The following is a 25,301-nucleotide window of genomic DNA, read 5'->3' on the forward strand; positions in this document are numbered from 1 at the left end:
CAGCCCAGGGCGTGATCTTGGAGTCACGGGATCGAGTCTCATGTCAGGGTCCCAGCAAGGAGCCTGCTTCTCCCTCTGCCTCTCTCTCTCATGAATAAATTTTTTAAAAAATCTTCGGGCAGCCCAGGTGGCTCAGCGGTTTAGCACCTGCCTTCATCCCAGGGCATGACCCTGGAGACCCTGGATCGAGTCCCAGGTCGGGCTCCCTGCATGGAGCCTGCTTCTCCCTCTGCCTGTCTCTGCCTCTCTGTGTGTATTCTCATAAATAAATAATAAAATCTTTTTTAAAAAAATCTTTTAAAAAATGATTTTAAGTAATCTTTACACCAGATTTGGGGCTCAAACCCACAACCCTGCGACTAAGAGTTGCTTGCTCCTCCAACTGAGCCAGCCGGGTACCCCAATCTGTAGAACCTTCAAGACAGAACACATCCTTGACAATCATTTTATCCTCAATCACACCAGGTTTGTATCTCACAACCCCCGTCTCCCTAGAACTGCTTCACCCAATTGTCACTTCGATGTATAAAACGTCCACTTGAGTCATTCCCATTCTTTTTTTCTTTTTGAGTCATTCCCATCGAAGCACAGGCCAACAGTAGGCCTAAGAAACACCAGGCTCTGTCCAAGGATACCTCAAATCTCTTAATAAGACCATCAGGAAGATCTTGAATATCCACACCACTCTGGAAGTCCCTATTCTTTTGACATAGACCCTCAGGATTTAAACAAACTCAATGTGAAAAATAAACATTTATTACAAAAATGAGTTTTGACATTTCAAGATGAAAACAGACAAGGTGTTTTCCAACTCCAAGGGGCTGTGGGAAGCTGCAGAGGTGAATTCCAAGGCTGGTAATAAAGGACTCCTCCTCGCCCCAAGTGACTGAGGGAGTGAGGAACCATTCACCTCGGCCAAAGGAATGCTGAATCACTTCTGCTTCCCTGTGGGGTTTTCGCTCCATCCCTCCCACCCCATCTCCCAAGCAGGATCCAAAGCTGAAACATACTTTTAAAAATCTCATTCTTACTGATCTGTTTCATAATTTCTACTTTTATTGTTTCATTAAATTTTATTTCCATCTGGAATATTTATTTTCTTATTGGAGCATGACCCTTAACTGATGGTTTGGTCGGTTTGGGTTTTTCTTCCGGATTCTTAATAGACCACTCGATTCTGTTAGGGCTTTCCAGAAAAGGGAATAAAACATGGTAAAGTGGGGCTTAGCATCCTCCACAGAAAGAAGCAAAAATCAACCCTAAAAAACACCTTATTTGCCGTCTTGCTGGTTAATAAATAGACCAGGGGACTGTGGCAGATGGGGAGACAGAAATTTAAAGGCAGAAAGGGTCCAGGTGGAGCGAGGAAGGCAATGAAAGGCAGGTGCACCTTGCTTCCTCCTGCTTCCTCCCGTGTCGGCGGCCTCACCACCTGGTCTCTGAGCATCTTCTCCTTCGACAGCACCTCACCCCGCTCCCACCCGCTTAAACTAGCGGTGACCACTGTACTACGAGAAGAAGGAGTTTTCCAAAGGCTTAGAGGCACCCTCCTGCCTCGGGCTCTGGAGCAGTTTCCCCACAGCCTTGGAGAAGTCTGTTAATGCAGCCAGTTGGCGGCGGCGGGAGGGTGGGCACCCACTTCCTCCTCTCGCTGGGTGGGATCCTCCTGCCACCAGAGGGCTCTAGACTAAGGGACCGCGGTTCAGGCACCACCTGGAGCCTGGAACCAGGCTGGGGTGGCCTGGGCAGCCAGGACCAAGCCCAGGCTGCAGGGAAACTGGGCTTCAGGCATCTTCTTTTTTTTTTTTTTTTTTTTTTTAGGCATCTTCTGTTTGTACAAAGGCACCTCATCCCCCTCTCCATCCCGCTCCCCCCACCTCCCCCACCTAGAAGCTTTCACAAACCGAATTCTTGTTTCCAGCAACATCAAGCTACAGAAAGACACACGCCAACGAAACCTCACCAAAGAGCTCGGAAGCTCCAACAACACAGACTGGATCAAATTCGGCAGAGCTAAGACACCACATGACAGGCTGTAATTTTGTCTTCCTGGACACACACACACACACACACACACACGCACACATGCACGCACATACACGCTCAGCAAAGAGCAGAGAGCTCAGACCTATTACCCACGTTCCCACAGCCCCGCAGAGGCCTCTCCAAGGGGTCCGTCCAGGTGTTGCAGCCAAGGGAAGGCCGATGGCCTGAGTATCCGCTCCAGCTTCCCTGAAAACTCCTTTACTCCGTGGTCCCTGGAAGCTCACGTGCTCTCTGTAGCAAAAGCTCCTGTTTGGGGTTTGTTGTCTTTTTTGTGTTTTGTTGTCTTGTTTTCTACAGACACAGTTAGTATCAATCTGGTTGTGCTCAGGACGGTGCGGGAGGATCCCAGTGGCACTTCCCGTGGGAAGACAGAAGTGGGCTGCAGAGGTGGGAGGGACTGGAGGTTGTCACCGAACCACCTGCTCAGTCTCCAGGTCTCCAGGTTCCGTTCTAGAATGGCTGGTACCGCCTCAGCACAGGAGAAAAGGACTGAGGGCCTGAGCTCGAGATCACTACACACAGGGGGCAGAGAGGGTCTGCAGCCTCGTGCCCCAGTCCTCACCCACCTACTTGGAAGGAAGTCAGCAGGTGCCACTCAGGACCCCTGCTGGATCCCTCACAGGGACAGGGACTGAAAGCTTTACACAAGTGGCAAAAGGAGGTGGGGAAGGACGCAGGAGGAAGGGGCACACAGCTGACAGTATCTTTAAAAACACATCCTAACTAAGATAAAAGTGGGGACCCAGGTGGGGGCTAGATGACGCATAAGGCATCCTGCGGAAGTACAGACATCACGGGCCAGTCTGGTAGCACCAGAATAAGGCAAGCGCGGGGGACAGGACAGGAGCCGGACCAGGGTCACACCAGGAACGACGAGGTCTGCCTGAACTCCCCCTGGGGAGATAAAAACACGCAGGTCAACCCTCTGCACGCTCCTTCAGCTGATAAGCCCCCAGGGGGGACCCAGCGCCCAGGCGGCTTGCTTACCTCGCTGCGAGCGGCGGGCTGGCTGTAAATCACCTTCTTACTGGAGGTCCTGCAGATAAGCGAGAAGACGGGGATGCTCAGGGCCCCAGTACTGTCCCTAACCCCTGCCTGCCACACGGGGAACCTCACGAGGCCACACGGGGAACCTCACAGAAGCACAGAGTCCTCAGTAGGGACGTGTGGGCCGAGGGAGGCAGGACCAATGCAAGGCCCCGGGCAGAGGGAGAGGTAGAAATCCAGATGCCCGCCCAGCCAGGGTTGCCTCTGCCTCCGACCCCTTCCCCCGGGCCCATCTCAGCTTCAAACCACATGCATCCATGGCCTCCACCTCGGAGATCCCCAGGACAGCACCTCACTCACCCTTTCTTTGCTCCTGAAAGAGAAGAAACGGGACCATGAGTGTGAGCAGGAGGGAAGAGGGCTGGGCACAGAGGGATGGGGGGAGTAGCACGCAGTAGGTAAGGGGTGCTCACCCGGGAGGTAACCCCTGCACATGTGGGCTCACTATCAGGTCAGTACTCAGATGGCACCCAAGAACCGTGCCCTGAAACGGGGACGATAAAAAGGAGAGCCTTTGAGGGCAAGTACTCACTGTCAAAGTAGCCTCGTCTATAGGCGAACCAGATGCCCAAAATCAAGAATCCAAGGAGAATGAGTGTGACAAGGACAGCTGCCACGATGCCCCCCACATTCAACTCCGCTATGAGACACAAACGAGAGGTCAGTCCTCTGAATGCTCACTCACATTGCTGACACCACCACCAAAGCCAGGATGACAAGCGGACCCCGATCCTCACCCCGGCTGAGCTCAAGCCCCTGCTACGTCCTCCCCTGCTCACCAGCTTCCATGTGCACCGCCTCTGACCTCATGGGTGTCCCATACCCATTCTGCGCCTGACAAATGTATTCTCCAGTATCAAAAGCTGACACAGGATCGAAGATCTGGAGGGAAGAAAGCCCAGAAGGGAAGAAAATGGGCTTTGTGCCAGAAGAAGCCAAGAACCTATTTTCATTTTTTTAAGTAAGCTCTACCCCCGACAGTGGGGCTTGAACTCATGATCCCAAGACCACGGGTCGCACACTCCACTGACTGAGTCAGCCAGGTGCCCCCACCCCCCATTTTTGTTTTGTTTTGTTTTTTCCATTTTTGTTTTTAATTGCAGTGTAGCTGACACAGAAGATCACACTGCTTCCAGATGTACAACGTTCCTTGATTCAAAAGTTCTATACATTACGCCGTGCTCCTCCTAGTGAGGGTCCAAGCACCCATCTTTTGTTTCCTGACCCTAATGCCAAATTCATCTTGTTGCTGTTCTCCTTCCCCGACCTTCAAGGGCTCTACAGACCCGTGCCCCCCGCAGCTTTCCCTGCTACCCCATCCCTACCAGCTCCCCTGTCTTGTGATCCAGGCTATAGGAAGAGTTGCTGAAGGCCCGGCTGCTCTTGGGCTCTGTGGGCATCAGGACCCCATCTTTGAACCAGTAGAACTCAGAAGGGGGAGAGCCATCTTTCTCCGAGCAGGTCAGCACTGCCCGATTCCCGATGGTGGCAGAGGAGGGGATGTTGACCGTGGGCTTGGATGGAGGTACTGTGAAGGGACAGGAGGGGCTGAGCACAAGGTCAGGAGCGCTGCCTAGAGGCTACACTGCCGACACCCCCATCCATCAGCTCTGGCCTCCGTTCCTTACCATGCCCTCAGCTTCCCCCACCCCAGGGGCTCATCCCCTCCCTCCTGGCACCAGCACCATGACTCTGAATCCCCCCCACCCGGGGGCGTTCTCGCCATCGATGAGCTCCAAAGCTTTGCAGAGCCAGGGAGGGGTTAGGGACGCCACGAACTCCAAGACCATACAGAACAAGGGTGGCACATACCAAGCACAATGAGCTTGACGGTGACCTCCCCATAGGTGTTGCCGCCTTCATCAGAGACCATACAAGTATACATCCCCGTGTCCTTCCGGGTCACAGAGTGGAAAGTGATGCCACTGTGTGAGAAGGTAACTCGGTCCTCATAGGAAGCTGGCAGGAGAGGAAGGAGGGGCTGGATGAGCTGGATGAGCTGGAGAGCGCAGAGAAGCTGGCGGCGGTGGCAGGAGAGGTGCCGGGACCTGGGCCCCAGGGGGCACCTCTCCCTGGGAATCCAGGCCCATCAACCCTCCACCACCAAGGCCGTCGGGAAGGAAGTGGGGGGAACTCACCCGTGATCTTGTTGTTATAGCAAACGAGGCTGGTGATGTCCCCCTGGGCAAACTTCCACTCCACGCGGGGAGAGGAGAAGCCAGAGTAGGAACAGGACAACTTGGCGGCTGCAGAGGACACAAATGTCAAGGGGAGGAAGGAGCAGCAGCAAACGGGAAAGGGGAAATCGGCCCCCAACTTCAGTCTGCGCTGGATGCTCGCCCAGTCCCCGGGGCCCTGCACCTGCTCCCGCCCACCCAGCTTCCCCCTTCCACAGCTGCCCCGACTCACGTTTGTTCTCAGCGACTCTGACTTCAGGTTCCGAAGTGTACACAGCACCCCTGCCCAACGCCAGGGAGCCTGAGGAGGAGGAGCCCATCAGAAGGGGGCTGCACATGAGCTGGGCCGCGCCCAAGGCTTCTCCCCAGTGAAGAGACCCGGGACACCCGAGCTCCTCCTGGTCTCACACCCCCTCACCGATGTCCTGAAGAGTTTCTGGGGACGCCCAGGCGGCTCAGCGGTTGAGCACCGGCCTTTGGCTCAGGACGTGACCCTGGGGTCCTGGGATCGAGTCCCACATTGGGCTCCCTGCGAGGAGCCTGCTTCTCCCTCTGCCTGAGTCTCTGCCTCTCTCTGTCTCTCATGAATAAATACATAAAATCTTTTTTAAAAAGTTTCTTTAAATGCTTTTTGTCACCATTGCAGGCCAATACTTCCATTATCAATGGCAACAAAACATTTCTTTCCAAGGTAGTTCTTTCATCTTTTCAGTGTTTCCCTCTTCAACTCCCAGTAATCTAATCCGATTCCCCCGAGTCCAAGAACATCTCCCCAAATGACATTTCATGGTTCAGAGAAAGCTTCTCAACAAGTAATTAATTGCAACCACTTGTCAGGCACTCCTGGCAGGAAGCCAGCAAGGCTGGAGGCCAGAGAGGGAGGCTGGAGGCCACGGAGGCAGGAGGGGAGGCAGGGGAGGAGCAGTAACGAGGATAATAATAACACTTGACATTTGTAGGGCGTTTTGTGCTTTCTAAAGTGTTTTCACATCCATTATGTCGTTTGATCCCTGAAACAAGCACGACAGATCAGCAGGACGAGTGTCATTATCCCAGTTTTACACGAAGAACCAAGCGCATGAGGAGTAAAGGCTCGTGCCTAAGATCAGAGCCGTCCGAGATGGGGTCAGGACCCCACGGGGCTGGGTCCCCTTCCGGGGACGCTCCCCCTCCCCCTGCGGAGAAGGAGCCGGGTTGGCGGTGGGTGCTGGGGTGCAGAGGCGCCGGGGAGCGGCAAGGGCGTTGGCAGGAGGGGCCGGCGCTCCAAGATGACAGCAGCCACGGACCCGGGGAGCCAGGCTCTGCCCCCACCTGCACTCACACCATCATCACCCCCGTTCATGTTTTCCCAGTTCAAGTCCACCAAGCGAGCTTTCTTTCTCGCTGCTTCCAGGAAGCCCGTCTTCCTTGGGCAAACGCCAGCACGTCTGCTAAGCGCAAGCACGTCTTTAAGTAAGAACTCGCAGAGCTGGGCTCGGTCATGTGACCGCTAGGCCTCCCTTTTCTTTTTTTTCTATTTTTATTTTTTTTTAAGATTTTAGGGATCCCTGGGTGGCGCAGCGGTTTGGCGCCTGCCTTTGGTCCAGGGCGCGATCCTGGAGACCTGGGATCGAATCCCACATCAGGCTCCCGGTGCATGGAGCCTGCTTCTCCCTCTGCCTGTGTCTCTGCGCCTCTCTCTCTCTCTCTCTGTGACTATCATAAATAAATAAAAATTTAAAATAAAAAAAAAAGATTTTATTTATTTATTCATGAGAGACACAGAGAGGCAGAGACACAGGGAGAAGCAGGCTCCCTGCAGGGAACCTGATGTGGGACTCAATCCCTGGACCCCAGGGTGACGCCCTGAGCCCAAGGCAGACGCTGAGCCAGGGGCCTATAGGCCTCCCTTTTCTCACTTGAAACACACAAGGTTTGAACTAGATGTTCTGTAAAGTCCTTTAGGGTTTTTGTTGTTGTGTTTGTTTTGGCCTCAATGTTTAAAGATACAGGGGCGCCCGGGTGGCTCGGTCAGTTAAGCACCTGACAGGTTGTGACCTTGTGGGTTGACAGATGAACCCCGAGCCAGGCTCCTCGCTCAGTGGGGACTCTGCTTGAGATTCTCTCTCTCTCTCTCTCTCTCACCCCTCCCCTCCCCATCTGTGCTCTTTCTCTCCAATAAATGAATCTTTAAAAAAAAAAGTTATTTGTATCAACTTGACACAACATGGTAAATTAATGTAGATATGTATTCTCTCTCCCACTTTACATATGAGAAAATTAAATGTCTAAAAAGTTACGGGGCTGGCCCGTGTTTTCATAGCTACAAAATGGCAGAGCTCAGATTAGCACACAGGTTCCCTCACACTCTTTTCCTTTTTAATCTTTATTTTATTATTTTTATTCATTATTATTATTTTTTAAAGATTTTATTTATTTATCCATGAGAGACACAGAGAGAGAGAGGCAGACACAGGCAGAGGCAGAAGCAGGCTCCATGCAGGGAGCCCGATGTGGGACTCGATCCCAGACTCCAGGATCACGCCCTGGACCAAAGGCAGATGGTCAGCCACTGAGCTACCCAGGTGTCCCTATTTTTTTTTTTTTAAGATTTTATGTATTAATTTTCTAAATTTACGTATGAGAGAGAGAGAGGCAGAGGGAAGCAGCAGAGGAAGAAGGACAAGCAGACTCCGACAAGCAGCTGGAAGCCTGATGCAGGGCTCAATCTCACAACCCTGAGATCATGACCTGAGCCAAAACCAAGAAACCAAAAGAGTCTGACCCTTAACTGACTGAGCCACCCAGGGCTTTTTAATAAGTCACACTGTTTCTCAGAAAAGCCATGACTTAATGGGGGCAAGACTATGTAATAAATGTCATTCTTTTAAAGGTCAGGTCCATTTATCTGTGAATCATTCCTAATAGTATTACAGTGTATCTATATATTTGGCATTATATTTTAACGCCAAGTTTATAACCAAACGTAATAACAGATAAGAAATTAAATCAAACAGCTCTTACTTCCTCGAAAACTGAGCACATGGGCGTCTCTTACTCAGCTGTTACCGGGAATGCTGATAAGGAAATGCTTCAATTTGGGCCCCGGTCAGCTTTCTCTGCTATGATGATGGGAACTATATTTTTAGGGCCGTCAAATTCTACAACATGCTCCCTGTGGTGTGCAGCGTGATGCTCAAACCAGATGTCCCTTAGGAATGAAGGTCCTGTTACCCAGCTGCTGGGACCTGTGCCAGGTGAAGGCCCTCAGCTACCGGCCTTCTGCAGAGGGCCCACACATGGCCCAGCCCGGGGCACGCCCTCCACTAGGGCAGGGGCAGTGGCAGCTGGCATCCACTGAGGACCTGGGCAGCTCCAGGGAGCCCCGGGGCCCCAACCCCCCATTCTGGGGCAACACAGAAAGGCTAATCCTGCCCAAAGCTTCCTGGGGAACAGCTCAGGCTACAGTGCAACTCAGCTTCTCCCTCTGCCCAATCCTGTTTCTTTCCCCTTCCCTGCCCTTCCCGAGGCATGGATCCCAAGAACACTCCCTAATAAACGTCTTGGTACAATAATTGACCTCTGAGAGCCAGCTTCCTTAGGACCCAACCTGTGACACGACCCAAATAAAGAGGAGCTTCTAATTAAACTAACAACTAGTGTCTGAAATATAAGGCCACCAAAAAAGAAATCACAGCATATGCATTTGGGGATTGTTTCTGCATCACTTCTGACTTTAGCTCAAGTTCTTTTGACTTCCCAATGTTCAAATCTAGAACATTCAAGGAGTGGGGCACCCAGGTGGCTCAGTCAGTAGAGCTCACGATTCTTGATCTCAGGTTGCAAGTTCCAGCCCCACATTGGGTGTAGAGATTACTTAGAAAAAATATAGGGGTGCCTGGGTGGCTCAGTGATTGAGCATCTGCTTTTGGCTCAGGTTGTGATCTCGTGGTCCTGGGATGGAGTCCCACACCAGGTTCCCTGCAGGGAGCCTGCTTCTCCCTCTGTGTCTCTGCCTCTGTGTATGTGTGTGCCTCTCACGAATAAATGAATAAAGAAAAGAAAAAAAAGAAAAGAAAAGAAAAGAAAAGAAAAGAAAAGAAAAGAAAAGAAAAGAAAAGAGGAAGGGAGGAAGAAAGAAAGAAGAAAGAAAGAAAGAAAGAAAGAAAGAAAGAAAGAAAGAAAGAAAGAAAGAAAGAAAAAGAAAGAAAAAGAAAGAAAGAAGAAAGAAAAAAGAAAAAAGAAAGAAGTGTATATATATATATATATATTTTTTTTTTTTTAACTTAAAATTAAATCCTTAGGGAGTGCCTGGGTGGCTTAGTTGGTTAAGTCTTTGACTGGATTTGGGCTCAGGTCATGATCTCAGGGTCCTAGGATCCAGCCCAGAGTTGGGCTCCAAGCTCAGCGGGGAATCTGCTGGAGGCTCTCTCTCCCTCTCCCCCTGTCCCTCCCCCTACTACACTGTCTGTCTGTCTTTCTCTCCCCCTCTTAAATAAATAAATAAATCCTTAAAAATCAAATCCTAAAAAAAGAGAAGAATTCAAAAAATAAAACTAAATACAACACCCCAGAAATCACATCACATAGAAACACAAGCGTGCTGGGTGACAACCATCCTCCCCAGCTCCCTAATAGTCCTGATCTCCGTTGCCCAATTCAGGCTTGTCCTGTTTAAAACACAGGGCTGCCCCCCAGTGCCGTCCGGCCTCCCTTGGCCTCCGTCGGAGGCAGGATGGCAGCTGACTGCCAATACTCAAGGTCTACTGGGCCTGCGAGTCCCTGCGTGCATCAAGCCCAGCCTCACCAGCACGCCCTCCTTGCATCTCGCCCTCTTTGCACCTCGGCCATCGTGGCCCCCGTTCCCCCTGCCACCCCAAACAAGCATCTGGAACCAGGGTCCCTGACCCGGGCAAGCGACCTGAGTCACTTTGAGCCTCAGTTCACCCATCTGTAAAACGGGGATAATAACCGTTTCTACATCAAAGGCCTGTGGTTGAGAGTTAAACGAGCTAATACAAACATAATGCCTACAACAGGAAGCACCAAATAACTATTATGTCTTCTTAATCTTACGGGATCATCATCTGCCCATGTCCCTCTGTACACTTATTTTTCTGACTTCAGTTTTCTTCAATAAGACATATAAATAAATATAAACTCTGCTTGAAAAACATGCTTATATCCCAGCTCACCAAACCATCTCAACCTTCTGCCTTGGAAAGGCTAACTCTTTTCTAGAACTTTCATAGACAGACCAGCAGGACGGAGGGCTTTCCCTCACTGCACCCTGTCTCCAGCAGGACATCCACAGCCTCTCTGCAGTGCACACTGCTCACTGTACACACACACGGAGGTCCCACAAATGCACGTCGTAAACCACAACAGAAGGAAAATTCATGTTTTTCACCGTGATGCTTGATTCACTCCAAGTTCATAATGAGAAAAGCCACAAAGTCAAAGGCATCAATAGATTTTTGGCCTTTCGTGTACAGAAAGCCTGCACTCAACCTTGCACTCCTCTCTAGCAGGACGCCTCCCCTCCTTCCTCTGCAAACTTTCTTTTTTTTTTAATGTAGGCTCCTTGCCCAGCGTGGAGAACAATGCCAGGCTTGAACCCATGACCCTGAGATCAGGACCTGAGCGGAGATCAAGAGTCAGACGCTTAACCCACTGAGCTCTGCAAACTTCTTAAAGTAGTAGTCGGTCAACACACAGTGTTTTCAGCCCAACACATTCATTCACAGCTCAACCTACTACAGTAGGTCTCTGGCTCTCACCTTAGAATTAAAATTGCTTTTACTAAGATCGCCAGGCATTGCATCCCTCAATTCTAAAATACCCCGATTATATGATATACATCAATTAAATAATAACTTCTTGGGGGGACAGGATATTAAATGTATACCTAGGCTGAAAGTCACATCCCAATTTTCAAAACATCGAAGTAGTCTTCGAGTTAAGGTTATACCCACAATTTGCTTTTTCAGTTCCCTTCAGTGGCCCCGTTAAGGTGTCAGTGGCCCCGCAGACCACTCCCTTCCTCCGAAGTTACTCTGGGGGCACCTGGGTGACTCAGTTTGGTTGAGCACCTGGCACCTGACTCTTGACCTAGGCTCAGGTCATGATCTTAGCTTTGTGAGATAGAGCCCCATATTGGGGGTCCACGCTCAGCGCAAAGTCTGCTTGAGATTCTCTCTCACCCTCTCCCCTTGCCCCTCCCCCTGCTTGCTCTTTTTCTCTCTCAAAATTAAAAAAACAAATAAATAAAATAATATCTTAAAAAAAAAAAAGTCACTCTGTCCCTAGGTTTCTGTGAGCCACCCTTTTGGTAGTCCCCACCTCCTCTGAGTTTTCTCATTCTCCTCCTTGAAACTTGCTTCCTCTTTGATCGCTAGCATTCCATCTCGGGCCTTTTTTCCTCTCCACATACTCTCCAGGAAATCTCAAACAAAAGCCTGAATTTTATCTGCACCCACCTAGGGCCGGCTCCAGTCCCTGCCTCCCACCAGAGCTACAGACGCCCATGGCTGAGCCTCCTCGCACCCTCTCCACCAGGTCTCTCCACACCACCTCCTGCATCTGCCACCACCTGTCCTCCTGCTCCCCTGTCCAGATCAGTGCTATCACCATGGACTCGCTCACAACCAGCTCCCTCACTCTTGTAAATCAAACAGCAAGCATGACATCATCACCTCCCAAATCTTCCTCCAAGTTGGGCTACCACTTATTAGTGCCATCATATCTGAAGAATCGCAACTGTCGTTCAATTACACTTGCTTTCTCTGCCTTGTTTAATCTTGATCCATTCAAATCCATCCTCCATCCCACTGTTGGAGGAAGAGCTCGTATTTTTTGAGCACTTACTATGTGCCAGACACTGCTGCAAGCATATTATAGGGACTGTCATCTATCCCTACAACAACCTTAGGAGTTGGGTGATACTGTTATTATTATCTTTATTTTGTAAAGATTGATTGATTGATTGATTTGAGAGAGAGAGAGAGAGATGCTTGTGTGATGGAGGCAGGGGCCAAGGGAAAGAATCTCAAGTAGACTCCCTGCTGAGTGTGGAGCCTGACCCGGGGCTCCATCCCAAGACCCTGAGATCATGCCCTGAACTGAAACCAAAAGTCAGCCACTTAACTGACTGAGCCAACCAGGCACCCCTATCATCTCTATGTTCTACACAGGGAAACTGAGGCCCAGAGCAGCTAAGTTGTGGTACAGAATCAAATCAAGGCAGCCTGCTTCCAGAGGCTGTGCTATGCTAATCGCACAGCCTTCCTAAAAACGCAAATCTAACACTTGCTTCAAGCTTTCAGTGATTTCACGTTGCCTCTCAGATAAAATCCAAATTCTTCATCGAGCAAGAGGTCCAGCACTGCCTGACCCCTGTGATTAGTGGCCTCATCAGCCTCTCTACCCTTGCAGCTTCTCCTCTAGCAGTATAGATTACTTAAATCTCCAGCAAAAGCAGTTTCACAACTTCTGCTTTGCTCCTGCTATTCCAGCTTTGTGAAGCACCCTTTCCCCTCTTTCTTAACTGGTCAGCAGCAATGCATCCACATAATTTTCCAGGAAATGGCCTACCCACCCCCAATCCTATCAGAGCCAGCTTCAGACCTCTTTCCTAGGCTTTAACTAAACCCCATCAAAACAGAGGCGATGCACTTCCCACGGTACAATGACATCATCTGTGCGCGTGTAGGTCTCCCCAACCAGACAGTAAACCCCCAGGGAGCAGGGACCATGTGTTATTTATTATTCTGAGTACTCAGTACTGAGCATAATGCCTGGTACAAGCTGACATTGAACAACATGGAGACTTAACAAACTAAGTCATCAGGCCATTCACTACGTTATCCAGTTCTTAAGGTTTATCTGCAAAGATAAGCCAATTTTTAAAACTGGCAGATGAGGCACGGCCTAATGAAGGAAAAACAAACTTGATCCACAGTTCAATCTTTTAAAAGTTTTAATAAACTGTTCTGCTTTCAGGGGGGGAAAGATGACTATTCCACTAATCTTTTTCTTTCCTATTTTTTTTTTTTTTTACAGATTTATTTATTTATTCACGAGAGACACAGACAGAGAGGCAGAGACACAGGCCAAGGGAGAAGCAGGCTCCTCGCAGGGAGCCCAAGGTGAGACTCGATCCCAGATCCTGGGATCACACCCTGAGCCAAAGGCAGACATCCAACCGACTGAGCCACCCAGGTGCCCCTCCATTAATCTTTTTCTTAAACTTAGCTTCAGAGCTTAAAAAATTAAGTGGTTTTTTAAAAAGAAATTTTTTAAGATTTTTATTTATTCATGAGAGACACACAAAGAGAGAGGCAGAGACACAGGCAGAGAAGCAGGCTCCATGCTGGGAGCCCAATGCAGGACTCGACCTGGGACTCCAGGATCACGCCCTGGGCCAAAGGTAGACGCCCAACCACTGAGCCACCCCAGGAGTCCCTAAAAATATATTTTTTTTAATTTTTATTTATTTATGATAGTCACACAGAGAGAGAGAGAGAGAGAGAGAGGCAGAGACACAGGCAGAGGGAGAAGCAGGCTCCATGCACCGGGAGCCCGACGTGGGATTCGATCCCGGGTCTCCAGGATCACGCCCTGGGCCAAAGACAGGCGCTAAACCGCTGTGCCACCCAGGGATCCCCCTAAAAATATTTTTTAAAGTAATATCTATACCCAACAGGGGGCTCAAATTCACAACCCCGAAATCAAGAGTCACACATTCCATGGACTGGGCCAGTCAGGTGCTCTTCAAAATCAAAATTAAGTGTTTTTAAGTTTGCTTCATAGTTTTGAAACAAAGTCAAAGTTCTCTGCACAAAGGCAATTTCCAACTGCCATTTTGCAACAGGGACTGACTTCTGCCCCTGGGTTGCAGTGTGCCTACAGGTGACTGCATGCACAAAGGTAGAGGCTGCTTTCCTGCATCCACGGAAGCGTGCAGAAACAAAAGTGGGAGTGCCAGGGTTTTTGATGCAAGGTCTAAAGCAGCAACAGAGGCGTGCCTAGGTGGCTCAGTTAAGCATCCAACTCGTGATTTCGGCTCAGGTCATGATCTCATTCATGGGTCACGAGATCAAACTCTGAGGCAAGCACTGCCCTCAGTGGAGTCTGCTTGAGACTCTGCCTCTGCCCTTTACCCCTGCTCATGCTCTTTCTCTCTCTCAAATGAAATCTTTTAAAAAATAAATTTAGGGCAGCCCAGGTGGCGCAGCGGTTTAGCACCGCCTTCAGCCCAGGGCGTGATCCTGGAGACCCAAGATCGAGTCCCACATCAAGCTCTCTGCAGGGGGCCTGCTTCTCCCTCTGCCTGTGTCTCTGCCTCTCTCTGTCTGTGTCTCTCATGAATAAATAAACAAAATCTTTTTTAAATAAATAAATTTAATTTTTTTTAACTAAAAAGAAAGTAAATTACTGTTGTTCAAGCCCCAGTCTGTGACATTCTGTGATTCATCCAGGCAGATGAACACACAGGTCTAAGCTGGGTGTCAGCATCGGGCATGTTGGCTGAATTCCCAGTGACTACAGCCTTGACTTCAGTAATTATGATGACATTTCCACCCAGTGAAAGAATCAACATTCTGCACAGCAAAGGAAACCATCATCAAAATGAAAAGGCAACCTACTAAAGGGGACTAAATACTCGCAAATCACCTACCTAATAAAGATTAATATCCCCAAAATTGAGAACATGTAAAGAACTCACTATTCAATAGCAAAAACCCCCACACGATCCACTAAGAAATGGGCAGAGATCTGAATAGACATTTTTTCCCAAGAGGACATACAGTCAGCAGGCACCCGAAAAGATGCTCAACATCACTCGTCATCAGAGAAATGCAAATCAAAACCACAATAAAATGTCACTTCATGTTATTATCAAAAAGACAAGAAGTAACAAGTATTGGTAAGGATGTAGAGGAAAGGGAATCCGTGTGCACTGCTGGGAGGAATGCAAAGAGGGGGATGCCGGGGTGGCTCAGCGGTTGAGCGTCTGCCTTTGGCTCAGGGCATGACCCCAGGGTCGTGGGATCGAGTCCCACATCGGGCTCTCCTCATGGAGCCTGCTTCTCCCTCTGCCTGTGTGTCTCTGCCTCTGTGTGTCTCTCATGAGTAAATAAATAACATCTTAAAAAAAGGGGAAAAAAATAAAAAGAAAAAAATTCTGTGACTATGTATGGGGATGGATGTTAACAAGACTTACTGTGGTGATTATTTTGCAATATACAGAAGTACCAAATCATTATGTTGTGTACCTGAAACTAATATAATACTATCTCAATAAAAAAAAAAAAAAAAAAAAGATAGGGGCGTCTGAGCCAGTCAGTTGAGTGGCCAACTCTTGGCTTCAGCTCAGGTCACAATCCTGGGGTCCTGGGAACAAGACCCATGCTCTCCCCACACTCAGCAGGGGATCTGCCTGAGGATTCTTGACCTCTGCCTTTCCCCTTGCTCACCAATAGGTGAGCATGCTTTCTCCCCCCCACCCCTAAAATAAAGAAATAAATCTTTAAAAAATAGAATAAATTAAAAACTAAATAATTAAAAGGAAAGAATCAACAGAACTGCTGAACATCTTCGGAAGACCTGTCCTATACTTTTAACTACATTTGTCCTTTGAACGACGCAAGTTGAACTTCATGGGTCCACTTACACACAGATTTTTGTTTTTTTAAATACAGTACAGCACAGTAAATGTATTTTCTCTTATGATTTTAAGATTTTTTTTCTCTAGCTTAATTTACTCTAAGAATATAACACAACACACATAACAACAAAATAGGTGTTAGTCAACTATTCCCAAGTAAAGTTTCCAGTCAACAGTTGGATATTAGTAGTTTTAAGTTTTTTTCAGAGTCAAAAACTTATACACAGATTTTCAACTGCATGGGGTTGGTGCCCTTAACCCCCTGCATTATTCAAGAGTCAACTATAATCATATCTTTTTTTTTTTTAAGATTTTATTTATTTGTTCATGAGAGACACAGGGAGAGGGCAGAGACACAGGCAGAGGGAGCAGCAGGCTCCCTGTGGGGAGCCCGATGGGGGCCTCGATCCCAGGACCCCGGGATCTCGATCTAAGCCAAAGGCAGACACTCAACAACTGAGCCACCCAGGCATCCCAACTATATCATAACTGAATTCTAGACACATGTTCTTGAGCATGATCAAGTGAATAAAATAGGAGCATAAATAAAATAATAGCCATTAACATTTCCTGAATACTTACTCGTCATGTCAGGACTCTCTGAGCCCTTTACAGAATTAATTTATTTGATCCTCACAATAATGCTATGAAATAAATATTATTGTTCCTCCCATCTTATATATGAGTTCATTGGGACATATAATGTAATTTTCTCAAGTCACGAAGGTAAAAGGTGGTAGAGCTAGGGTTCTAACCCAGGCAATCTGGCTCTGGTACATCATACAATTATGTAAAAAAATACATATGGACATCCCAAAGGTCAAGGTAGATCGACTCGTACTAGCACAGAAAACATATCCAAATTGTAAAAATAGGGCAGCCCCGGTGGCTCAGTGGTTTAGCACTGCCTTCAGCCCAGGGCGTGATCCTGGAGACCCGGGATCAAGTCCCACGTCAGGCTCCTGCATGGAGCCTGCTTCTCCCTCTGCCTGTGTCTCTGCCTCTCTCTCTCTCTCTCTGTATCTCTCATGAATAAATAAATAAAATCTTTTTTAAAAAACTATAAAAATATGTAGACTATGATCCTATTTTTATAAATAATAAAAATAATCTGACTATATGCATAACAAAATCTCTAAGAATAGACCCAAGCACATGACTGAGTATTATCTGAGACCACAGGCAGCTTTTCTTCTCCATGTTCTATATAAGTGTTTTAATTCAGAGAAAAAGGAGGGGGGAAGGGAAATGAAAATGGGGATAAAGAAAATCAGATCACAAGAAGGAGGGAAGAATAAAACAAAGCCAGAAAGGAGAAGCAAAAACACTGATTGGGTGGCTCAGTCGGTTAAGCACCTGACTCCTGATTTTGGCTCAGGTCATGATCTCAGGGTCATGAGATGGAGCCCCACACCTGGCTCCGGGCTCAGCACAGTGTGCCACAGATGCTCCCTCCCTCTCCCTCTGCCTCTCCCCCCATGTGTGCTCTAAGTAAATAAACAATCTTAAAAAAAAAAAAACACGCACAGAAGAAAGAAAATATGAGGTTACTCTACCATCAAGATGCTGAAGAGTAGGAGTCTGATAAATCTCAAGCACAGAAAAAGGGCAGGAGGAAAACACAGCACAGGTGACCTGGAGATAACCAGGACTGACAGTAGTAGGAAGGAGGAGTGGCACAAGGGGGTGGGAGTAGAAACAAGAGAAGGTGAGCTGGGTAAAGAGATGCGGAGGTGGTGATTTAGCCATTTAGTTATTAATCGATCCCTACAAGCTTTCATCCACTTCAGAACAGAGCTGATGGTGTAGAAATCTGTAAGACTATGTAATTCTTGAAACTCTATACATCTGAATAATAAAACTGTGGCAAACTGGACCTTCCAAAATAGACATATAGATCTATATGTTTATTTCATCCCACATACTTTTCTTACACTGTGACTGAAGGATTGTCTAGGCCTCCCCTTGAATCTGGGTCTTGCGACTCCTTCGACAGATGGCCAGTCATGGCAGAAATGACACAGCAAGCCCTCACATCCAGCTTGGTGCCCATGCCGTCTCCTTAGATTCTAATCACAAAAACACCGTGAGACAAGTACTACTGTTATCATCCCATTTCATAGATGGGAACACTGAACTTAGAATAGTTACCTGAAATCACACAGCCAACAAGGTGGGAAGGGCATCTTTTTTTTTTTTTTTTAATTTTTAGATTTTTAGATTTTATTTATTCATGAGAGACAGAGAGAAGCAGAGACACAGGCAGAGGGAGAAGCAGGCTCCATGCAGGGAACCCAATGCGGAACTGGATCCTGGGACCCTGGGAGATGACCTGAGCCAAAGGCAGACGCTGCCCCCCACTTTGGTTTTTTGGGTTTTTTTTTTTTAAGTAATCTCTACACCCAGTGTGGGGCTCAAACTCATGACCTGGAGATCAAGAGTCTCACCCACTGAGCCAGCCAGGTGCCCCATGCTGGGAAGGGAACCAATCTTAACCCAAGTCTGCCTGATTCTGAGGCTCCAAAATGATGATGCTGCAGAGCAGAGCATCTCCATCAGACAAGCAGCGAAAGCCCACTCAACCTTCAAGATCCTGTTCAAATGCCCCTTGATCCATTATGACCTTCCCCAGGCAAAATTAATCTCTCTCCAACTTCTAGGAATGTGGTCTAAGAAAATAATTAAAGGTTAAACTTAAAGATGAATGAATGTACAGGGACAATTTCATATTATTCAGCATAGCAAAGCAAAAGAAAACCTAAAAGCCCAACAAAAGGTAAACATTTCATTATAATCTAGCCATGCAGTAGAATACTATTGAAGGGACTTTGTTTTTGTTTTTGTTTTTCTTTTTGTGGACTTTGTTCAAAGCACATTTCACGGGTGGCTCAGTGACTCAGCGTCTGTGTTCAGCCCAGGGTGTGATCCTGGGGTGCTGGGATCGAGTCCCACATTGGGCTCCCTGCACAGAGCCTGCTTCTCCCTCTGCCTGTGTCTCTGTGTCTCTCGTGAATCAATAAATAAAAGTTTTATAAATAAATCAATAAATAAAGCACATTTCAGTTAAAAAACATTCACATAATACATATAAAGTATATACACATATAGATGACATTATTCATACAGGAAAAGACTGGAATTAAACACCAGGACTGTTTATCTCGATAATAGGATTACATGTGATTTTTATTTTCTCTGTATTCCTTTGCTTTCCCATTTTTCTACACTGAGCACACATGGTTTCTCAATAAAAATTTATCTTTTAAAATAACGCATCTCTTTCCTTCTATGCTCCCAAAACATTTTGTACTTTGATGGCAGCGCCTGGCACATGTTGCTCTGTTTTCTGCTTAGTCAGCATACATCCATGGTTCCCTGAGGAGAGAATCCAAGTTATTAGTATATCCTAGCACTGTGCTTTTTTTAAAAAAATAAAGATTTGGTCAGCCTAGGTGGCTCAGCCGTTTAGCGCTGCCTTCAGCCCAGGGAGAGATCCTGGAGACCCGGGATCGAGTCCCACATCAGGCTCCCTGCAGGGGAGCCTGTGTCTCTGCCCCCCTCTCTCTCTCTCTCTGTCTCTCATGAATAAATAAATAAATACTTTTAAAAATAATAAAATAAAAGTAAAAATAAAATAAAAAATAAAGATTTTACTTATTTGAGAGAGAAGAGAGAGAGAGCAGATCAAGAGAAAGAGTACATGGGGTGGAGGAAGGAGGCAGAGGGAAGAGGGAGTAGCAGACTCCCTGCTGAGCAGGGCACCCTCCACAGGGCTCGATCCCAGGACCAAGATCAAGACCTGAGCTGCAGGCAGACACTTCACCCGCTGAGCCCTCCAGGCGCCCCCCCCCCCCAGCGCTGTGCTTTGCCCAGAAAAGTGCTTCATGACCCCCCACCAGAGCTCGCTGTGATGAAGTGGGGGGGAGGGGCATCCAGACTTAACAGAACCGACGAGCCACCGCCCGGTACACACAGACCAAACCCACCACAGAAGAGCTACTTCCTTTTACTGCTTTATTAAGAGACCTTTGTTTCCTCTATACATCCTGTTAATTATTAGAATGTTCCTTAAGTTGCTTTTGTACCATGAGTTTGTTTGATTTCCATTTTTTAAAAAGGGGGGGAGGTGGGGAGGAAAAGGAGGGAAACCAGCCAGACAGACAGACTCTGGTTTTCTCTAAGAATTCATCTAAACTTCCCCTCTAGGCATCTGAGCATCAAAGGACTCTCCAGCCGCAAGGGAGCTAGAGCTGCAGAATGAGGAGGGTGAGCTAGGGCCTCAGTTTACCTAATGTGGACTAATTGCTTCCAATATCCCTGACTACTTACTTACTTATTTGAGACACACAGAGAGAGGCAGAGACACAAGCAGCGGGAAAAGCAGGCTCCATGCAGGGAGCCCAAGGCGGGACTCGATCCCAGGACCCTGGGGTCATGCCCTGAGCAGAAGGCAGACGCCCCGCCCCTCAGGGCTTCTTGATAGCAGGTATTATTCACTGCTTTATCCCTAATCTCTAGCACAGGGCTCGGAACTCTGTAGACACCAGCGTTTCCTGGATTATCATGCCGAGGCCGCACCCAGAGAAGCTGGGCCCAGGGCTTCCACCCCAGTTTGCCCCTTCCTCCCCACCAGTCACCCTCCTCCGGGAGGTGAGGGTGGGACAGATAAGGACTAGGAATGCGTGGGCAGGAGGAAGGCTCGGAGGCGAACAGGCGGGGCTGAGGCTCAACAGGCCTATGGGCTGCGCCTGGAGCGACGTCAGCTGGCTCGTCAGGTGGGATGGGGGGGGGCAGGCCAGCTCTCCCTCCGCGGCTCCCTCCTGCCCTCTCTCCGCAGAATTTCCAGTTCGACCTGCCGGCCCCTCCCCTCCGCACCCATCTCCCCAGTCCCGGGAAAGCCCCAGCCAGCGCGCCCTCCTGGGCCTGGCCTCTGGGGCCTGGCATCAGGCTGGCATCAGGCTTCCGGTCAGCCAGCTGCTTCCTCCTGGCCTCCCCCCAACATTGCGAAACTCCTGCCCCGCCGGACTTTAGACAGAAACCCTGCTTATCGGGGAGTCGCAGGCAGATGAACTCTGGGTTCTCCATGCCTGGAAAGGCCCAGTAGGCATCCACTCACGAGGCTCCCCCCCCCCCCCCCCCCCCCCCCGCGATGCTGCACCCTCTCCCCCAATTACATCTGACTAGTGGTCATCCAGGTGTTTCCTGAACCTCCGAAAAGGAAGCAAGGCTGAGTTTAGAGGGCCCCAAGGTCGCTCCTCGACACCAAAGAGGAGGAAAACAAGCTCCATTATTTCCTACTCGATCACACAAAATGTGTATGGCTTCCACATCCATCCTCGAGCAAAGGGCTCAGCCCCTTTGGTGTCCGCAGAACAGGTGGCCCTTGACGGGTGACTTGTGGGGGGGATCCTAACGACCGGGGGGGGGGGATCCTAAAGACCAGGGCCCCCGGCGGTGAGGGAAACGCACAGGAGCCCGGCGCGGCAGGGGGTCTGCTGGTGCCTCCCCGTAGGTGCAGGAGCTCCACCCCCAAACCCAAATGAGGCCAAACACCCCACACCCCAGGCGAACCGAGACCACAAAGAAACCGGAGAGAGACATCATCGCAAAGTGAAAGTGTCCTGGGCCAGGAGGCGAGGGCACAGCACTGGAGTCCACCTCCCCCTCCGCTCATTTGCTCATTTCCTCCTCCCGCGGCCCCCCCTCAGTCCCTGGGTTTCAGGTTTCAGGTTTCGAGGGAGCAAGTCTTTCCTGGGAGTAATTCACCTGGTGGCTAGGAGGGGAAAGGGGAAGCCACTGGCCTCCGTGCAGCGGGAGGCAAAGCCAGCAAAGCCCAATGGCAAAGGTGGAAGGCTTGCGCCCCAAACACCAGCAGAGAACACGGGCGCCCGCCGACTGACCCAGATGCCGCCTCCTGGAATGCCTCAGTGGGGCCACGCCACCCCAGTGGGATGGGGTGGGGGGTAAGAACCAGGGATCCAACCCAGGTTCCCCCTCCTTCCCTGTGCTTTTACACCAAAAGTCATCCATTCTCACATGGCCTTGCTAAGCAGAAATGCCTCTCCCTGCCTGGAGATTGCTGGAAACTTTTTCTAAGGCAGGCTCCCCCGGGAGAGGGAGACTGTGCTTTTGGTCACTGGTTGTGCTTTTCCCAAGCCCGGTTCCCTCGGTGTTTGGGCTCTAATCCCTGTCCCAGCGGCTCAGGCTTTCCTCTCCACTAGGCTTCCCAGGCTGGGCCTGGGCCTTTGCTGGACTTGATCATACCCCACCCTTTCTTCTTCCTCCCTGATGGCAGAGCCCACGGCGAGAGGCAGCCCCAGTGGGAGAAGAGAGAACACGAGGGCACCCACACATGCCACCCATGCTCCAGACATCCCAGAGCCAGAGGACAGACCACACACCCAAGAAGGAGCCCTTACCTTTTCACCTTTGCCATTTGGGATCTAGCAGGGGAGACCCTCCTTCCTTTGACCAACTCTCCTGGGGCAGCATTCTTTCCTCCTCCCAAAATCCAAAGGGGTTAACAGCTGCCCAGTAACAGTCATCCCTTCGTGTACACATAATGTAGCCATTATCCTGGTCGACCCACAGGCCAAGCCTTAGGACTCCTGCTCCACGGATGGAAAGACTGGGCGCTCACAAATAAGGCAGAGCCAAACTAGAGCCCGGGGAGGTCATCTGGCTCCCATTTCCATCCTCTTTGTACTAACCAAATCACTCCCCCCAGGTCTAGCCCGATGTAAATGTGACATGGTCAGGTCCCCCATGCCCTGGGCACGTCCCATCGCCTCAGGCTGCCTCCGAACCATTTGAATCCCTGAACAGACTAACTAGAGGACATCCCCAAGCTCTGGATGTGGCTATCCCAGCCCCCTCGGCACCAGTATGTGCTTATTGGGGGATGTCACAAGGCAGAAAATGAGGAGAGGAAAAGGGGAAAAGAAAGATGTTGGTTTTAGGAAGCTTGTAAGCCTGACACACATGGCCAGATAGCGTCACTGATGAGAAACTTCTGGGTCCTGAGGGGGAAACACTGGTTCAGCGTGAGGTTGGGTATCAGCAGGAGCAGCACATGGGACCAAAAGACCATGGTGTCATGAGCAGTTCTAAGATTCAGGCAGAAGTAAGAAAGGTGGGGAACGCCTGGGTGCCTCAGCAGTGGAACATCTGCCTTCGGCTCAGGGCGTGAGCCCGGGGTCCTGGGATCAAGTCCCGCATCGGGCTCCCTGCATGGAGCCTGCTTCTCCATCTACCCATGTCTCTGCCCCTCTGTGTGTCTCTCATGAATAAATAGATAAAATCTTAAAAAAAAAAAAAAAAAAACAGTAAGAAAGGTGGAGAACAGGAAAAGAATGGAAGCTGAATCAAAGAGAGTGGAGGCATAGAATGAAGGGGACAAGTATAAGAAGGTAAGAGAGTGGACCCCAGGAGATGGAGGTATTATCCCCCACTGATGTTTGAGAGCACGGTCCCTGTGCCACAGGGCGCTTGATGCTGCATCCAGTAGTGGACAAAGAAGGGGCTCAGGAGACTTTGGTTCCATTCCCAGATCCTTTGGTCAATCTGGAAAAGTCATTTCCCCTCTTTGGACCTGTTTCCGTGTCTGTACAATAGGGAGAGGAATAGACTGGCCTCTGGTCCAGTTCACCCCAAGGGCTTATGTTTTTTGTGATAAGGGACAAAGGAGCTGTCAATCCCTCCATCTAAGGGCAGGGAATGCACCTCCACCCTTCAAAACTGAGCAAAATGAACTGCTGAATAACCCCTGATGCCGACTCTAACTGTTCAGTTCTCTTACCCCTTCCTGAAGCACCGACCTCAAGGGGAAACACAAAGATCCCCACACATCGCACACTGACAACGATCCACAGGAGCACCTGCCGGCACCCGGGAACCCGAGGGACGGCCGTGGGCTGGGGACACAGGGTGCCTAACTAGGTGGCCCAGACCGAACTCGCAGCCCAGCCCAAACCTATCTCTGGACGGCGCAGCCCAGCCAGCGAGCCTCATTGTTCCACAGGAAAGGGAGTTTACAAAGGAAACAAAACCTCTCAGAAGCTGCGGGGGAGGCCAGAGCCCTGGCTCCAGAAGGATCCAGCCAACCAACAGACAGGTCCTGCCCCTGGGAATAGGCGCTCAGTCAACAACATTTTTTAAGGACTTTCGAGGTAGCCACCCCAGAAAGGAACTCGACGTGCTGTGCTCTGAGAAAGGGGAGACTTCGCATTTATTTCCTCTAAGGACTCTGCACCCACTTTCCCCAGAGCAACCACTGCCACTCAAAGACCGAGGGAAGCTACTCAAGAACACCCCCGGCAGCAGATGCCCCCCAACCCCCCCTCCCCGCCCCGCGTCACCTCCACTCGGTTTCCCCGAGCCCCTTCGGGAGCAGGGCACCAGGGGCCAAGGGAGGGAGCGAGGGGCGCGGGGGCGTGTTGGAGGGCAGGAGGGCCCTTCCCGGGGGCATGAGGAGGGGCCCCCCCGGGGGGGGTGCAGGGCGCTCCCAGGCGGGGAGGCTGGGGGAGGGGACCCGCGGAGGAGGGGGGCTGGGGGAGGAGGGAGGCTGGGGGAGGGGAGCCGCGGAGAGGGCTAGGGGAGGGGGGCTAGGGGAAGGGGGACAGAGGGGAGCTGGGGGAGGGGACCCGCGGAGGAGAGGGAGACTGGGGGAGGGGAGGCTAGGGAAAGGGGGGCTGGGAGGGGGGGCCCGGGAGAGGGGGCCCGCGGAGGAGGGCCAGGGCTGGAAGGGGGACTAGGAAGGCGAGGCTGGCAGCCTCCCGACTCCTCCCCTCCCGCGGGCGAGGGGCGCGGGGGGCGCCTCCCCCCGGCCTGGGACCCGCCGCGCCGGTTCCTCCCGAAACCCGGGGAGCTTACACAGGATGACCGATGCGAGGAGAGGGAGCTGACTCGTCCCGCGCGTCGCCTCGGTGCCCATGTCGCCCAGGATCCCGACCCGACGCGGCCGCTGGAGCCCGGGGACAGACGCCGCCTGCCCCGCCGCCGCCCGCCGACTGCGCCGGGGCCGCCAGGTTGGGCCCCGCCCGGCCCCGCCCCCCGCGGCGATTGGCCGGCGCCCCGGGCCGCGCGTCCCGATTGGCGGAGCGAGCCGCCGCTCCGCGGGGTGACTCACCGTCGCCAGGTGCAGCCGCGCCCCCTGCCGCCCGCCCCGCGGCCCCGGCGCCCGGCCGACACCAGCCGCCTCCGATTGGCCGGGGCCCCGCGGCGTCGGCGGAGCAGGCTCACCTGCGGCAGGTGAGGGCGCCCTGATTGGGCGGCGAGCCTGAAGCAGGGGCCCGCGGGCTGGCTGCGCCCTGAGCTCCCCCCGGAGGCCGAGGGGACCACCTGCAAGGAGGCGGGGGCGGCGCCGCGAGACCGCCCCGGGCGTG

General features: G+C 50.7%; 1 protein-coding gene across 2 annotated transcripts; it reads right to left on the reverse strand.

Moving 5' to 3' along the window:
- Window positions 1–740: 740 nt before the first annotated feature.
- Window positions 741–25,301, reverse strand: F11R (F11 receptor). 2 transcript variants are annotated; one of them, XR_005990661.1, is made up of 10 exons: window positions 24,790–24,976; window positions 5,503–5,571; window positions 5,232–5,339; window positions 4,906–5,052; window positions 4,419–4,621; window positions 3,873–3,975; window positions 3,507–3,577; window positions 3,394–3,406; window positions 3,034–3,082; window positions 741–2,940 (listed from the first exon to the last, which is right to left on the reverse strand). XR_005990661.1 is itself a non-coding variant. In XM_041773982.1 (10 exons), the coding sequence occupies exons 1-10, from the start codon at window positions 24,848–24,850 to the stop codon at window positions 2,905–2,907; spliced, it is 897 nt and encodes a 298-aa protein (XP_041629916.1). In that variant the 5' UTR covers window positions 24,851–25,301; the 3' UTR covers window positions 741–2,904. The 2 variants fall into 2 exon arrangements, 1 of the variants encoding a protein (XP_041629916.1); XM_041773982.1 differs by lacking the exon at window positions 3,507–3,577 and adding an exon at window positions 3,626–3,733 and having other exon boundaries at window positions 24,790–25,301.

Source organism: Vulpes lagopus, chromosome 11, assembly GCF_018345385.1.
Source record: "Vulpes lagopus strain Blue_001 chromosome 11, ASM1834538v1, whole genome shotgun sequence".
Lineage (NCBI taxonomy): Eukaryota > Metazoa > Chordata > Mammalia > Carnivora > Canidae > Vulpes > Vulpes lagopus.